The sequence below is a fragment of the Vidua chalybeata genome, chromosome 26 (assembly GCF_026979565.1).
Source record: "Vidua chalybeata isolate OUT-0048 chromosome 26, bVidCha1 merged haplotype, whole genome shotgun sequence".
Taxonomy (NCBI): Eukaryota; Metazoa; Chordata; class Aves; order Passeriformes; family Viduidae; genus Vidua; species Vidua chalybeata.
This window is the reverse complement of record NC_071555.1, coordinates 1643115-1660402: the sequence shown is the minus strand read 5'-3', so window position 1 is coordinate 1660402 and position 17288 is coordinate 1643115. Positions and strand designations below refer to the sequence as shown.

General features: G+C 46.9%; 1 protein-coding gene and 1 long non-coding RNA gene across 8 annotated transcripts in view; one reads left to right on the top strand and one right to left on the bottom strand.

The window, feature by feature from the left end:
* Positions 1–17288, bottom strand: part of KANSL1 (KAT8 regulatory NSL complex subunit 1) — a 76722-nt gene that overhangs the window by 21356 nt on the left and 38078 nt on the right. Inside the window, exon 1 of one of the 6 annotated variants that reach the window (XM_053965018.1) lies at positions 13611–13679. The exons of the other annotated variants lie outside the window; for them this stretch is intronic. Coding sequence (XP_053820993.1) covers positions 13611–13615 — 5 coding nt within the window. The 5' untranslated portion in view covers positions 13616–13679. Of the gene's footprint in view, positions 1–13610; positions 13680–17288 lie in introns of those variants that run through there. 6 annotated transcript variants of the gene reach the window in all.
* LOC128800120 (uncharacterized) lies at positions 13756–16129 on the top strand. Of its 2 annotated transcripts, XR_008434919.1 has the most exons (4): positions 13756–14183; positions 14631–14768; positions 15780–15811; positions 15913–16129. It is a non-coding gene; the product is annotated as an uncharacterized LOC128800120 (long non-coding RNA). The 2 variants fall into 2 exon arrangements; XR_008434918.1 differs by having other exon boundaries at positions 15780–16129.

Genomic DNA, 17288 nt, shown 5'->3' with positions numbered 1-17288 from the left:
AGCTGCTCCCCTGCAGTGGCGTGCTGCACAGGACAGAGCAGGCAACAGCAAAGCAAACCTGATTTCTGCATCTGATGGATGGGCCAAGCAAATAAAGAAGCCAAGAAATAACATCAACTGTCATTAAAACACCCTCAAATCCCTACTGCACTCCAGGGCGGACAGGAACACAGAGTTGGTAAGGAATGGATAAATCCATGGCTCCACTCTCCATGTTAAAAGCCACAGTATCATGAAAATAAACCCTAAGCATACTGATTCCTGTGGATAAATATTAAGGCTTCCCAGAAAGGAAGAAATCCTGACATGGTGTGGAAACAAAGCATCAGCAGAAAGTGCTGACAAATCCAGTATTTCTGCACAAAGCCTTTGCCACATGTGGATGCTTAGCAATTAAGAAATTAATCACAAAATAATTCCCTTTGCCCATCTCCCCCCCTCCTTCTGTGTAGGAATTTTGAACCAGCCAAAGCATGTGGGGCAGGGGAGCCACAGCAATGTCCAGATGTTTCCTCCAAAATCAAACCAGAAAGTCTTCTGCTGAGATTAACCCATTTCAGAGCTGAAACCAGCCACGACAGCAGAAGCAGCACGTGGTAAATGAGGTTTTGTACTGAGGCAGCCCCAGCTGCCGAGATGGGAAGGAGCAGAAATCATCAAGTTCTTCAAAAAATCTGCACCTCCTGGGCCTCTGCCCTGATTTAGGCATAACTGCTACCAAATGCACTTGCCTAAAAATGAAATAAATACAAAAAAGTCCCAGGGTTATTACAAGTTTCAAATCAACTAACAGAAATACCCTGAAAAGAAGGAGTTGGTTGCTTCAAACTGCAAGTGAAACCCCTGCATTTAGAACAAGACATGTTATCCATATTCCTGCTGGACCTCTGGCTGTCCCTGCAGAGCCAATGTAGATGAGGCCACGTTCCCACAAAACAGGCAACAGCATCCACTGCCTTCTGCCCTCCCAGCCTTCTCCAAAACACAGGAGTTCAAGTCCTTCCCTCTGGAATATTGCCCTGTGTAAAACCAGATTTCAGCAGTTTGCCCTTTGGGGAGCCACAGAGCCCTGGGAATTTTTAGAAGTAAGTTTTAGAATCAAATGCTGCTGAGAGTACATCTGAAGTGCCAATTCCCTAAGTTTGCCTCTCCCAACATTACAAAGCACCTCTGCCTGCTGGAACACTGGCCTGTGCTGATAAATACAGCCTATTCTTTGGCTCAGATTACACAGAAACCGAGATCAAGTATGAAAAGAACAGTTTTCAATCCATTTAGTTTCTTAAGTAACATGGCAGCACAAGCAGCAGCAGACCTGCTCCTCACCTTAAAATCAGGACACATCCTACCCCAGAAAAACCCACTGGATTTGAACCAAAAATAACGCAAGAAAGTGAAACACAGTAATGTACACTTCATCCTCTGACACCCTGCGGCAGCAGGGGAGGGGAAGAACAGAATGATGGCTCAGCCACACTTTCCAAAACAGCACCGAGTGTAGTTTCTATATTTAGAACTGAGCCTTTCCCAGTTTGGTCCCACCCTTCCTGGCAGCATCATCATGGGATGGATGTTCCCTCATGGGGATCGGCTCTGGGACAAGGACCTACGGATATTCCTCAGCTTTAATGCCTCTACAAGCATTTTGTGCAAATGATTCTTTTCTCGTCTAGCATTAGAAAGGAGCAACCATGCACAACACAGAGTGTGATGTCCTGCAGTGACCACTGGGGATCTGAAACCTCCACTTGCTCTGGGGGAGAGGAAAACCCTCTCCTTTCTTTCTAAACCTGGAGAGAGTCTACAAGGAAAATGGAGAGGGACTTTTCACAAGAGTGACAGGACAAGGGGGAATGGCTTCAAAGTGACAGAGGGAAGGGTTAGATTGGATATTGGGAAGAAATTCCTCCCTGTGAGGGTGGTTATGCCCCGGCACAGGGATCACTCAGCTCCATCCCCCCCCTGCCATGGGCAGGGACACCTTCCATTGTCCCAGGCTGCTCCAAGCCCCATCCCACCAGGCCTCAGACACTGCCAAGGATCCAGGGGCAGCCACAGCTGCTCTGGGCACCCCGTGGGAAGGATTTCTTCCCAATATCCAGTCTCAGTTTCAAGTCCCTCAGTCAGCCCATCCACCCACCCACCAGTCCATGCTGCTTTCTGCTGAGTCCATGCAGCTGAATTCCAACCAGGCAGACAGAGACAGCCCCAACAAACGGAGGGAATTAGAGATTAGCAGACTTATTTTTCACCAGGAGACTGCCCTACTAAAGGCCCAGCTGCAAAGTGAGCAGAGCAGACCCACCAGCTGCTGCTAAACCAGTGTGGTAATGACATGGAGAAGCACAGAAAAATGGAGCTAGAACTGATTTCAGATCAGAAAGTTACAGGCTGGAGGGGAGTTACGTTATCAGATCCACTTCTAGGAATCAGCAGAATGAATGAGGAACAGTCACTGGGGTCTGGAGGGAGATTGTTTCTGCCACTCCAAGCACTTGAGCAAACCCAAACCATCTTGATGTTAAATGAGGAATAACAGGTCACGCTGGAAGAAACAGTCGATGCCAGAAGAGAGAGAAACACAGAAACACTGAGAAACTCTGCAGGCAGCCAAGCAGGCTGGGAGCTGGAACAGCCATGGGAGGGGTTCACTGGGAGCCAGAGAATGCCTTTGGCACTGATGCCAGGAGGTGGCACAGCCCAGGGCACCCGGCAGCTCCCAGAGCCTCGGACGCTCACAGATTAATGCCACAACATGAGGCAATAAGCTCCAGCTTTCCAGGCACTTTCCATATGGTTCCCCTCCTCCACTCTGTATATTCCCAGGGGCTTTGCTGTCCCCTGGAATGCAGTCACCTTCCAGTGCTGTATTTACTCTCCTCTTTCCTACACAGCTTTGGACAGAAGAAATCACGTGAGAGTGATTCAAAGCTCTGGGGTTTGAGACTTTCCCCCAGGGACACCCAGCTCAGCCTCCCTCACCTTCCAGAGGCAAACTGGGAATGTTTCAGCCCATCCCACAGAGGAGCCTCACCGTGGCACTGGGACAGAGCCCAGGAGGTACAGGATGGGACTCTTCTTCAATAAGACAACCAATTCAGCTGCTATTTTCCACTTTGCTTCTGTCCCTGTATATTCTTCACATTCATTCTTCAGCTCACCAAGCTTTTATCCTATTATTATTGTTATTATTATGGATCAATGCAAAACCAGATCAGTGTGTGGAGCAAGAGTTAAAGCTCTGCCAAACCCACTCTCATGATGACTCTGAGGGAGGGAGAGAAAACCCCACAAGGCTCGAGAACAATCTCATTAGCTGATCGTAACATTTCTGCCTGCAAAGAAGCCAAAGCGAACAATTTGTTCAGCTGAACACCCGCCCCCACCCCTGGACAGAACCATCAGCTTTGAAGGGCTCTTTATTCCCAGCATGTGCTCGGCACTCTGCTGAATCTCCTTCCAAGCTCCCCTCGGCTCATTCATTCCCATATTCACACAAACCCAGGACCTCCACAGGCTGAGAGTAAAGACTTATTTCCACTGAAAAGCCCCCAGTGCTCAGGGAAAACTTGGGAGCACAAATCCTAAAGCATGAGCAGGGCTAAGCCAAGCTCAAGTGCCCAGTTTCTCACCAGTAAACTAAAAATCACCGTTTTATTTACCTCCTGTTTTTAGCTCAGAGCAGCAGTGCTGGCTGTGAATCACCACCTGCAGCACCTGCAGAAACTGTGTCACCTGTCCTCGCTCCCTGAGAGGGTCTGGCTGCTGCAGGGATGGAGTTTCAGCCCCGAGCAGAGCAGCTCCAGAGCACTGTCCAAGGCTGGACGAGATGGTCTTAGAGGGCTTTTCTAACTGAAAGGATTCCAGGATTCTGTGAAGGTGAAACTCCACAGCCCCAGGTGCTACACGAGGCTGGTGACACAGCATCCCATCCCGACTAACGCCCTCGGGGTCCGGGATCCTGCCGGGAGCACCACAGGGCAGGTGACTCACGGGGACACTGAGTCACTCCTGCCTGTGCTGGCCTTCCCCAGCCTGTCCACAGTCCCTGTGCAAACAGTGAACCTCGAGAGAACAGGCAGCAGCTCCCACCAAGGCCTGCAAAGGGCAGGACGCTGTCTCAGAAGTGCTTCTGCACTGTTTCAAATCCAAGTGCCCCAGATCTTTACACCATGACATTTATGCACTGCCCCAAGCATTTATTCAGCTGACTGTCTGCAAAAACAGCCATTCCCAGCTCTAGCTGCTCTTGAGCCCTCAGCAGCAACAATTGTTCTGTGACAATAGCCAAAAAATGAGGATTTTTTTCTTCCAGCTATGCCAGTGCAAGTACTTTGGGCCACGTCTGAACCCTGCTTAGCACCCACGGACAAAGGTGTGAAGAGAGAAGGGGAAGGTGGGAGAGCAAGGTCCAGGACAGGAGGTTGGATCAGAAGTGTGGTCACTACAAACTGCCTGTTACAGAAAAAAAAAAAGAAAGAAAACCAACTCTCCAGAGGCTCAGCAAGCAGTCAGCTCAAAAATACCATGTTTTAAGGGAATTTATTGAACCCAATTTTTAGTGTATTTCTCCACAGGCTCATGGGCACCAAGGCAGGCAGAGCAGAGCAGCTTGAACTGTCTGTGTGCAGATTCTGCCTGATCACCAGCACTCCAGAAATTAAGGCAGTTTCTTAGTCCCTTGCAGCTAAATCCAGGAATGAGAAGGTGACATTACACAATGCACCAAAGTTTGCTCCAACTGCATTTAGTTCATTGGGAATTTTTCCTTTAAAGCTCTGGTTAAGATGCCATTCTCAACATTACAAACTATGAACCAAGAATGCCCACTTTTCCCTCAAAATGCCTAAAATACAATTGCTCAAGCTTACAACAAACATGTTCCAGGAGCACATCCTTCTTTCTGCTGAGTAAGGCCCTTTATCAATATTGCAATTTTGCTTATGGCAGCTTCCCAGTAGGTCTGGGTTGCACAGCAGAATCATTACCTTTCTTAGACCCAGATTTTTCACTAGGAGTTAAAATTCTTCTACAAGAAAGCACAAAGCCAATGGAAATTGAGGTTTTTTTCTCCTCTTCACATTAAAGGTGGGATCTCACCAAGAGATTTATAACTTTCTTCTGGCAAACTCAGGAGCTGAGAGCCAGTGCCTCCTGTTCACCTAGAGGATACAGCAAGCGATGACAGAGATTTGACATCTTCACTAACACATCATGAGCACAACCAGCAACAACCACAAGCCATTATCTTGAATACTGCACTTCTATCCTAAAGCTCTGCTTGCTGCCAAAGCAAAGCCCCAGCAGAGCAAACCAGCCACTTCCCAGCTCCTGGTCTCCCTGCAGCACCATGAGATCACCTCACTTGGCAGCATGGGACAATGTGACTTTCTGGATTGCTGGAAAACAAGATTCCCTGAGAATAATGCAGTTAAAACATCATAGAAGAGAAGGAAGAGGGTGTTCAGTGTTCTAAGCTCTTCAAACAAAACTGAGAGCACAACAGAGAGGAGACAATTACGGCACAGAGTAAACTGTTTGAGAACTTATTACACTTGTTCCACAGCAAAGCCCTTTGTATGCAGCAAAGAGAGGAGTTTGGTGTCCAAGTGGGGGAGCGCTTGCTGCAGCCCATTAGTGCCACAGTCCCCGGGGAACAAGAATAGAGACTATGCAAATCAGGATCCATTGTTAAAAGGGAAAATTTATTTCACATTCCTGAGCAGCAGTGTTCCTGGAGCATAACAATTGGAGAGGCCCTTCTGCTGAGTATGGCACATTTTTATGCTCCACAGTAAATCAATATTCCATAATACAGAAACTACATGAAATTATAGCCAGGGTGAGGACGGCAGCCCCGAGCTTTGGTGAGCAGCACCAACACAACACCATGTCAGAACAGGACTTATTTGGGACCTGTTTTCACTGTTCAGGAGAGCTCCTGAAGGCAGAATTTATGGAATGATTCTCCAGAATGTTAAAACCTTCCAGCTCATGCCATAAAGCGAATGGCACCAACACAGGCATTTCCTGACTGTGCTGCTCTCAACTTGATCTGAACAAGTGCCACTCCAGTTGTCTCAGTGTCCCAAAGCTTCCCCACTTGGGCAGCACCAGCAAAACAATCTCACAGTGAGATATCCAAGAAAAAAGCAGAGTTAATCTCAAGGCAAAGTACTCTTCCTTGCAAGAGGGGAATTGACTATTCCTTCAGTATTTACAAAACTTCCCAACGACAGAGCTCACTACACACTGACACAGGATGCAGAAACTTGTTTTCAACTTGGCCACTTCTGATCACTGTCACTCCAGGATGGAAGTGAGCAGGGCAACAAATAAAACCTGCTTTCATTTTCCTCTTGGTTTATCTCACAGGAGATAGAGTCTTCCTCTTCCCCCCACCCAGTAAACACTGACAGAGGAGTGAGCAGCACTGGATACTCCCATCTCTCCAGGCATGAAAAAGCAGCTTCAGTCTCTTCACTTCTCATTATGCAGCCGTTAAGACCTGAGGTCAAAGGGTGTTTTGTCATGGCTCATGGGGACCAGGGGGGCTTTTGTTTAACGCCACAGGTTCTGCAGCCCAAGATCAAAATGAAACTTCAGGATAAGTGATTACACTGAAACAGGCTCAGCTCGAGGCCTGGGAAATTTCTGCACTGCTGGGATGACCTCACCCTCCTTATCTGCTCTTTCATGTCCTGGGAGGAAGAGAAGAGAGCTCTGCAAACACGTCTCCAAATGCAGAATTCCGACATTGTGTTCCTGAACACAGCTCTGAGATCACAAAACTACACTCTACTCTGTACCTGGAACACAAAAGCTCTAAATCCTCCTCACAGAAGTCTCCTATAAAGTTTGTTTTTTTTTTTTCCCCAGTTTTCCTCACAGTACATTAGAGCAAGGAAGATTTTATGCTCACACAAAGGCATCAGTCGAGAAGTCCAGAGAATTTGTGACTCCCCATCTCTGGAAATTTTCAAGGCCTCAGGCTTGGAGCAACCTGGTCTAGTGGGAGATGTCCCTGCCCATGGCAGGGGGGTGAGACTGGATAAGTTTTAAGGTTCCTTTCAACCCAAACCATTCTATGAGTCTAAAAAATACATTTGTTTGAATCATGTAATGACATCAGGACAAACCAGGTAGAAGCCAGGGAAGATTTCCAGTAGGAGCAGAAGATCTCAGCAGGGCCAAACACGGCTGAAACGGGCTGGGCTTGGAGTGAGGGAGAATACAGACTGGATTTTAGGGGGCACTGAAGCAGCACAGAAGCATCAGTGCAGAACTGCATCAGTGCTATGAATTCACCAAGCGGGTGCAGTCCCAAGGCTCCCTGCCTGCCAGGGCAGCAGCAGTCTGCTTCCCAGCCTTTGGGAGAGCACTGGGAGCAAGTTCCATGAGTGCAGCCCCAGCTCAGGCCCACGCACTCAGGGGCTTGCCCTGATTTCCAAGCCTTCAATCCCAGTAGCTTCAGAGTTGTAGGAAAAATGAGATTTCCTTTTCTTTTTCGGCTTGAAGCATGGGGAGGTGATCCCTGTTCAAAGCAACAGGAACACCATGTCTTTTAGGGAAAGAGAACACCCACTGGATGCAGATATTCTCTGTGGTGCTGTGCTCAGCTCCTCTGCAGCCCCTCTTTGCACAGGTCCCTACCCAGGCCTCTCCCAACGCAGGTCCCAGCAAAGATCACCTCTTCAGTCTATATCAGAGCAAGAACAAAGCTGCACATCAATATTAAATCTGAAGGTCACTTAGTCAAGGGAAGGGGCAGCCGTGCTATTTCTGGCACCAATCCAAGGAAAGTTTCCTCTCTCAACCCAAAGAGCTCTTCCAGTTAACACAGAAATAACACATTTCTGGCTTCCAAGCCCTTTATCTAAGAAATGGGATAATATAATCCTGGCTGAAGGACTGCTGTATAGTACAGGAGCATGGAAAAAGTCCAGAGAGAAATGGAAAGGGAGAGGGAGAACAGGAGACTGACGTGAGTCACGCTATGCTGGGTTTTGCCTGGAGCCAGAGAAACACGGTGGAAAGGGGCCATGGAGCATCGGGATGGCAGGGGCAGGGAGAAGGGCAGCTGCTTCCAGCCACTCAACTGTGGACAGGCAGCACATCACAAGGTATAAATGATGGACCTGGCAATTTGTGTTCCACAGCAAAGATGCAGAAAGGTTTCATGGCACTGGATCAAATCTGACACTGACACCCCTGGGGATGTAGGGAGAGCTGCTGGTTTGGGGTAGGTAAACTGAGGGTACAAGAGAAAGGAGCTCTGGGCAGAGCTGTGCTGGGGGTGGTTGGAGATGGCCAAAATAAGGCTGTGAAAATCCAGTTGTATTTCCATGAGAAGAAAGGAACAATCTGCATTGTTCGGCCACGTGAAACCCCTTTTATCAGCGACGCTCTGGCACACAAAGGACTGAAGAAACACTGGATTCAAACATCAAATGGGAGACACAAAAGAGCATCTCTGCTTTCCAAGAAAGGCTTGAGCTCTGACCAGGTCGAAGAATCTTCCAGAAGAGCAACTCTGGCCACTAATGAAGGGTTTTCAGGGAGCTTCCCATCTCATCTGCATTCAACCACCAACACATCGTGTCACTTCCCTCATCACAGCTTTGGCACCAATGGATGTCTGTCAACACCCGTGAATTTCTCGGGCATTCCTGGCTCCTTTATCAAGTTTTCCATCCTTTAACGAATCTCATTTAATGAATCTGCAAATCCCTCTGCATGGTCCCACAGAGCACAGTTTAAGAGCCGCTATTTCAGCCCATACTATCTTCTGAACGTGTTTGCCAGAAACAATTTTAAACCCCAGCAGTTTCTGGACAGTAGAAAGGAGGAGTATTTCACCCAACACACGGCAGAGGTGGCACACGCTGAACAACAAACCTTGGGTGATCTACCAGGAAGTGATGGAGACAAAAAGGAGCCAACGCTCCACTTGGCAGCTCCTCTGAGGGCTGCAGCTGAGTCCTGTGGGTCTCATCCTCCCGTCCACCCTGGCAGGGGCCCTGCCTTTGGGACAAGGACGGGACACTCCCCAGTGGCTGGGGGAGGACAAGGGCTCCACCTGTGCCCTGCTCCGCTCCCATGCTGCCAAACCATCCTTCAACACAACTCAGTGCCCTGTGAAACAAGGGCCTCCCCCAAACATAGCTGTAGCCACAGGAGGCCTCTGCTACTCGCTGTGGGCTGACAAAGGCCTTAATGTTCAAACTTACAGATACCCTATTTACTCTGCTGAAAGAGAGCAGGGAGTAATTCAAGCCCGGAGAGCACAGGAGCGTTGGAGGGGGAAGGAAGCGGGGTCTGGATGAGTCTGCAGAGCTGAGGTGGCCGATGCTCACAAACTGAATGCTGGGATTGGGATGTGACCCATCCGGAGTGTGTTTGCTGCACCAGAGCCTGTGGGAGCCCCCCAGGATGAGGACAGCCCCACCAGTGCCACGTCCTCAAGGAATCCTTGCAGGAAGAGTTTACACGACGACTTTGGAGGATGAACTCTGCAGAGTCCAAATACATAAAGTCACATGTGTGCACATGCATTTCTCCTACAGAGCCAAAAGGCACTGGCCCACAAGAGAGAACACAGGAACTATCACTGAGAGCAGAGTTAATCCTTAACTCCAGGTAGTCTCCAAGGAGGAAATCCACATCTGACCAGGGAGAAAAGCAAAGAACAAACAAAAAGGAAGAAAAGCAAGAAGATGACAGCAGAGTCCATGTTTGTATATCTGTGGTGGGCATCTAATACTTATTTCCTACATCACAAAGGAAGACCTTCCCTTAGGGAATAGGACACTGCCGAGGTGGAATCCTGACTGAGGGCTCTCATCCATCTTCTGCAACGTGGCAGAGCAGGGGAGGAAGAATAAAGACCTATGGTTTCAAAGGCTCAGAGCTGGGCCCCCAGTCCCACTCTAATTCCATGCTCCATCACAGATTTGCTGTTTGATCCTGGCCATGGTACTTGACATCTTTTTCTCATCTATTAAATGGCCAGAGGAGTTCTGGCTCACGGTCAAGAGGCTCTGTTATCTGTGGGGTATTTATTGTCCCAGGCACAAGATCACTTTAGAGTGGAATGGTTTTAGCATCACAGAAGACATTCCACTGTAACCATCAATTTACTACCTTCTCTCTTTTAATTAATTAAACACTTGCCAAAAAGGCTCCCTCTGATCAGGCCCACACTCCCTCCCAGGCACAGGGGAGGTGGGTGAAGAAAAGCAGAACAAAGGAAGGGTTTTCACCCTGTGGCATCTCTGATCCTATAGCTGCCCTCCCCTCCCATTGCCAGGCTCTTCTGGAGCAAAATACGTGTCACAGATACACACACAAATTTAGGAGTGATTATATGGGCTTCATTTCATTTATTGAGATTAAAAGCAAGGGGTCAGCTGCAGGTTAACAATCCAGTCATGTAGTAACTCTGTTGTTTTGGCTTTTTATTAGTTCAGCTACATGAGGCATCTTCAATGTGAATTTGGGGAGCAGGACTGAGCAGCTGTTCCCATGTTACAACTGTTACACCCTCCTGAATGCCTCCTCCTTCTCTCCCTGCAGCTCAGGCTCTTCCCAGAGATTCTGGCTATTCCCTAAAGCTGGGGAAAGGACACGCTGTGTTCAGCAATTCTTTTTGTCCCCTTGTGCTCCATTTTCTTTTTTCAATGTCTCAAAAAAATGAAGAAAAAACAAACCACAAACAGAAGTCAAAAAACTACAGCTATTTCTCCCCTTTAGTAATCCTGAATATATTTATTATCATGTCTGACCTACAAAAGAAAACATGACCTGATCTACAGAAGCCTGCATCAAGAGTTATTTTGCCTTTTTGCTGTTTTGTTTTTAAAATCCACCCTTCCCCCAAAGCTCTGATTTTGCAGCAGTTGAGACTGGACAAACACTTCTGAAGGAAATGGCAAAATTTCCTAGATGTATCTGCTGAGAAAGCCTCTACCCAGAGGCACCAGGAAAATTGAGGAGGTTTTCAAAACGCTGCCATCCCTTCACAGCCACCTCTGCCTATGGAGCATTCAATTCTGGGCAAAATAAATGAGGCTGGACAGGAGCAACCTGGGGGTGGAAGGGGGTGATCTTTAAGGTCCTTCCAGCCCAAACCATTCCAGGATTCTCCAAAAGGAGGCCCACCCTCGCTGCATCTCATCCCTTGTGTGCCAACAGCCATCCTGCTGCTTCCAGAGCCTGCTCTTGGGCCGAGTTTGAGACCAGCTGCAGCAAATCCAAGCCTTAATCCTTCCACATGAGAAAGGAGAGAACCACGGCGGCAGGAGCCGAGGCTGCTGCTGGCCTTGACAGGTGTGGACCCAGAACCTGGACTGGTGACAGGGCCTCAATGCGCCCCTTCATGCCCAGCAGTTCTGGGACAATGAAATCTCTGTCCAAAGCCTCGGAAATAAAGTTCCTCTTTGTGAGAGTTGAACTCTGACAAGCAAGAGCTGCAACCCAAACCCGACTCCACCTCCTGCCAGGACTCAGACAAATCCCAACCTCTGAGGTTTATGCTGCTGCCGTGTCCTGCCTTGCCACGACCAGAAAATTCTCTGCACAGCCCCAGTTTGAAGGCACTGAGGTGTCATTTAGGACAAGACCAGAGACACCCACCGATTCCAATGGGTTGGAGCTGACAAACTGAACAAAAGGGAAGAGGAAATAAGTCTGGTCACAACTCCAACACTCCTCTGCAGCCATTGCAAAAGGGGCTGTGCAAACGTATTTCATAAATAGGTCAGAGAAATGAGAAAGCAGATGACAGACAGATGGCACAGTGAAAGGAGACAAGGAGGAAGAAGGGGGCAAGAACATCTGAGCCAAGAGAAAAGCAGCCAAGGAATTCTTCAATGAAACCCCAGCTTGATTAAACAGCTCCATGCTCCAAACTTTACAAGAGGTGAAACATAAATAGGAAGTTCACTTTATTTTGGACAAGGACCCCCGTACGTGGAAATCACATCTCCAAGCAGCAGATGCTGTTCACCTTCCAGCACCTCCAATTCAGGTCATTCCTGGGAATGGAGCCAAAGTGCACTGGTAATTAGGGTCTAAAGGACAGCATGAATTTTGGGCACACCAGCTTCAATGCTCCCACTGGCACCAACACAACCTTTGTACAAACTTTCCAAGAAAACCATGACCTGGTGTGTGTTAAAGGAAATTATTGTACCAGAACATTTAGTGATCCATCAGAAAAAGGGAGGCCTCAGACTTTGTCTCATCTGCTGACATATCCCCAGATGAATCACAGAATCTCAGAATGGCTTGGGATGGAAGGCTTAAAGCCCATCCAGTGCCACCCCTGCCATGGGCAAGGACACCTCCCACTGTCCCAGGCTGCTCCAAGCCCTGTCCAGCCTGGCCTTGGGCACTGCCAGGGATCCAGGGGCAGCCACAATAAACCCCTCTCATGGGAGAACCAGACATGTCAGAACTGCAACACACTTCAGTATCTTCTGTACACATTAAGTTTTTCCATGTCTAAAACTCCACATATGTAAGAAAAGATGTGTTTAAATGCTTAAATATAACACTATTTGAAAAAATCTTTGGTGCTCGACAGGTTCTTGACCAAGCCATCAGCATGGTTCTCACCCACAGAGCACACAAACCACGTCCCAGATGATGAGCAAATGAAAGGACAGACCAGAACAGGAGGCATTTTGAGTAGTTTCTGCAAAACAAAAATCTAAATAAACCTTGATTGAAGGAACAAAAAGTAGTGAGACACATCACTGACAGCAAGATGGTTCACTGATACTGACAGCAAAAGAGAGAATGAAAACACACTTAACACTTCTGACTGTATGCAGCTGACACAAAAGAATATAGGGCAGAATTATAGTCTTGGAATTTATGGGTTTTTTTAAAGATGGAGAGAAAAATTAGTTTGGATCACTGAGGAAAAGCACTGTTGGATTAGACCACTAAGAAGCCTTCTTAAAAAAAGAAGGGAAGGGTGGAAAATGATCCATCAACAAGCCAAAAAATTTTAAGTGAAGTTTTAAGTAAATGAGAACAGATTTTAAAAGCCATCACATCTCCTGTTCAAATTCAGGCTCTGTTCAGATGGCAAGAGGCTACGAGATCACACCCACAAGTACTTGTATTTTCTCCCTGGCTTCCCAACCCAACAGGCAAGGGAGGAAACAAGAACTGATGCCTACAAGATCAACCTAAGCAGGACAAGAATGGTTTTGAAAATCCATTCCAGCTCTAGCAAACAAGCCTTTACTCAGCTAAATCAGCCTCCACAGTGATGTCTTCTCACACAAATGATCTCATCTGGCCTTATGATCCAAGGCAAAAATAAGTATTCTTGACACCAGTTCTCTGAGCTTGCTTCCCTTCTTTTCCTGCCAGTTCTCTCAGGATCATTTTGTCTTCTCCCAGCAGTGTTTCTGTCCCACTGCCCACTGCACCACTCCATCCATGTCAGTCTTGTCCTGCTCCTTCCAGGCCAGCAGCTGGAAGATCAAGACACACTGTCCACACACCCCCCGTGTGCTTGTTCAGGAGAACTTAAGCACAAAACATTTTCAGTCCCAGCAAAGTGTCCCAAGCACCAGCAGCCAGCAAGTACTTACAGCATTCAAACACTCAGCCCTGCTGATTTTGATGTGGCTGAAAGACAGAGCCAAGTGGGTGGATCACTTCATGGAATCAGCCCCATTGTGACAACAGTGTCTGAGCTCAGCTCTGCACCCACACCTGGCAGGAAGGAGGCTTTGGACCAAAACACCTTTTAAGTAAGGGATGCTCAGGCACAGCTAGAAGGTGCACCTGCCCCTTGAAACTGGAAATCCTGCTGGAAGGGGATGTGGAGCTCACACCTGCTTCACACATTATTCAGAGAACAATAGGAAACTAATTATGTTTGGAAAGTCACTAGTTATTTATAGCAAGGCATCAAATTTGTTACCATGAGAGCTTCAAGCAGGTCAGGGTTACAGTCCTACAGTCACCTGCACAGGGCATCCTAAAATACCTGGGCTGGCCTACACTTGAAATAAAACCGAGTTCAAACACAGCTAGGTTCTTAAAATCAATCCTCCAGCACATATTTGCTAAAAATCTTCATGGAAACATCATTTAGAGACCTTTATCAGAAGAGACAGAGATAAGGGTCATGTAACCTGTGGGTGTCTGACTTATTACAGGTGAGCTGAGCAGGGAGAAATTCAAACACATCATTAGAAAACAGGGAGGTGGAACAGACTTGGGGGAAGCACCTCTTCTTGCAGCTACTCCTAATGAGCAATCCCAGCTCTTCAGCACAGCTGCAGGCAAGTCACCCTCCCCACGTCCCAGTCAAAACTCTGAATCACACACCGAGACAAGAGCAAACAACAAAAGTGTCCAGCCTCCATTCACTAGGGAATCTGATTACTCAGACTGTCCTGCAGCTAATGGAAAAAGAGACACAGTGTGACAGAGAGAGGTGACACAGCCAGACCTGCAAAATCAGTGCTCAGTTTTCCCTCAAGCACCCCCAGAGCAACCCAGCAGCATCTGCCTCCCTCCCTTCCTGCTGCTCACACCGTTGACAAAACCCAAGGCCTTTTAAGATGGATTTAGTAATAACTGAACTTTTTTTTTTTTTAAAGCAAAATTAGGCCTCTGTTGATTTCATAGGGCAGGACAGGCTGCGCCCATCTTCAGCTGTTCTTACAGAAAACATGTGCAGAAACGTTATCTAATTGCAGCAGTGGAGCATCTCTGCATCTGCTCTCCACGCACTTCAGGTCAGGCTTCACTTCACAGAGCTACAGAAAGAGGGACAAAAGTGAGGGAAAGGGTGGGGAGGGTTTAATAAATCAAATTCATCATGCAGAAATTCTGTTCAATCACCTACTATTCCATGATGAAGAGAGCTGACCATGTTTGTTTCATCTTTCTATGCCCTCTAAAACCTGTCTCAAGACAAAGTGGATAAATCCTGGGGCAGTGAAAAAAAACCTGTGACCCTTCTTTCTGTGTTTCAATGGTTCTCCTGGATATATTCTTCTTTTATAGGACAAGATATTCTACTTCACAATTGAGAAACCAAGAAACTAATTGCTTCAAAACAGCAAAGAATTCCAGAGCAACTATTCCACACTTTACAACAGTGGTGGGAATAAATGCTCAGTGAATATGGCTTCAAAAAGCACCCTGTGCCCTTCTCTTCCTCTTTCAACTCACTAAAATAAGACTTAAGAGGAAATCTGCTAAGACACCAAAGAAAAAAGGCCACCTCTTCTGCTAAGGGAACTAAAGGAAGCAACAATAACCCTCAGCAAAAGCACAAAGATAAAGGTTTTTAAAGCTGCACCACAATCTGAGGGAGCCAGGAATGGTTCTCAAGGACTCAACACGCCGTGATGTGTCCTCCTGCCCCTGGGAATGACAGCAGCTCCAAGCTGCCCAATCCCCCCACGCAAAACAGCAGGTCCTTACTCTGCAGGTCCTGACAGAAGTATCTGCAGAGTAATTTAAATTTAAAATATTTTAAAACAAAAATAATTAAAAAAAAAAATTAAGAAAAGAAAAAGGAAAAAGCTGTGGCTGCCCCATCTCTGGAAGTGTCCAATGCCAGGATGGACAGGGCTTGGAGCAAGCTGGGATAGTGGAAGGTGTCCCTGCCCTTGGCAGGAGGTGGCACTGGATGAGCTTTAAGGTCCCTGCCTCCCCAAACCAGTCTGGGATTTTTTGATTCTATAACTGTGTTTCCTTCAACTATTCAGCTCACCTAATTCTGCCCTTTGCCTGACCAGATTAAGTAATTACCAGCGGCACGGCAGCAATGGTAGGACAGTGGTTTCTGGAACATGGAATTATGCCAGAAAAGCTTTGGGATCCAGTTGCCAAGCGGAGGGAGTGGAAGCTCACTGCTGCCTCATTTCACAGCAATGACATCAGCTCCGAGCTCCCTGGAAATCCGAAGCCTCTCTCCAGGAGGATGGATCATGGATGGGTGCTGAGCTCGCAGCCGCAGCGGTCACGGGGCTGCTGAGCACATCAGGTGATTCACACACAAAAGGGATTTGAGTCTTCCTCCAGCACCCAGAGGAACCACCAGCAGCTATTTATTTATGTATCACACAACAGGGATTTATATCATATATGTCAGTGTATATATATATATATATAAAATAAATTATTTAATACATATATAATTATTTTATATATAATACACAGTGTCTCTCACACCTGAGTAAACATCACCTAAAAGAAAGTCTAAGGCTTAACTGCTGGGTTAGTCCATGTTTGTGCAGTACTTTCAAGATAAAAACACTCTGTGTGCTAAGCATTATCATCAAGTCTAAGAAGGGCAGACTTGGCTCTAGGAAAGATACTAGAATTACATACACACAAATTAAAACACTTGGATTCTTTCCAGAGCAGATCATTCCAATTTTGTCTTTCTGCTTGTCAGTACACAGCTCCACAAATGTCTGCTTTTTGGAGACATGGGACAGAAATCCACAGAGTCAAGTTCCTAAAGGCAAATAATAGCAAAACCCATTCCTAAATGGCAGAAGATTATCCTCAAAACAAGGAAAAAAAGCAGCCTCTCTTTTGTCATGGGATACTCACAGAGCTTAAAAAGTCTCAACTTTAGGGCCCATAAAATTTTTCTGACTTTCACAGTGTGACACCAAACCCCTTCAATGAGAAACTTTAGTGAAAGAAAAGATCTGAAAGGTTCAAAGTATTACATATAAACACTGAATATTTATATAAATATTTATGTGTAGTAAATTCCAAAACGAGATTCAGGCAAGAAGCAATCAAATAAGCTTCCAAGTTTCATGGAAAGTATGGCAGTCTCATGGAAAACCACAGCAAGTGGCTTCAACCAAACACCCAGCTCAGGTCTCCCTCCTATCTGAACAAGCCTCTCTGTATCGTGCTGGCAGTTTCTGGAACAGAGTTTAGTCTTTAATCAAAGTTTATTTTCCTCTTGCAGAACACTGAGTACTCACATATCAAAAGCCTTGACAAAATTCCTAGGGCTTCACATTTTTCTTACTCCTAATGAAAACCAGCCTGGCTGGAGATGTGAATATTGTCCTTGTTACTGTGATTCCCAAATCCTGGGATATGGGGTTGCTGCTCCAGATGCCCTCAGGAGCATCAGGGCACCACTGGGGCAGCTCCTGTGGCAGGGCAGAGCCCAGCACGTGGAAATCAGGAATCAGACCTTTGCTGGAATCAGGAATCAGACCTTTGCTAAAATCAGGAATCAGACCTTTGCTGGAATCAGGAATCAGACCTTTGCT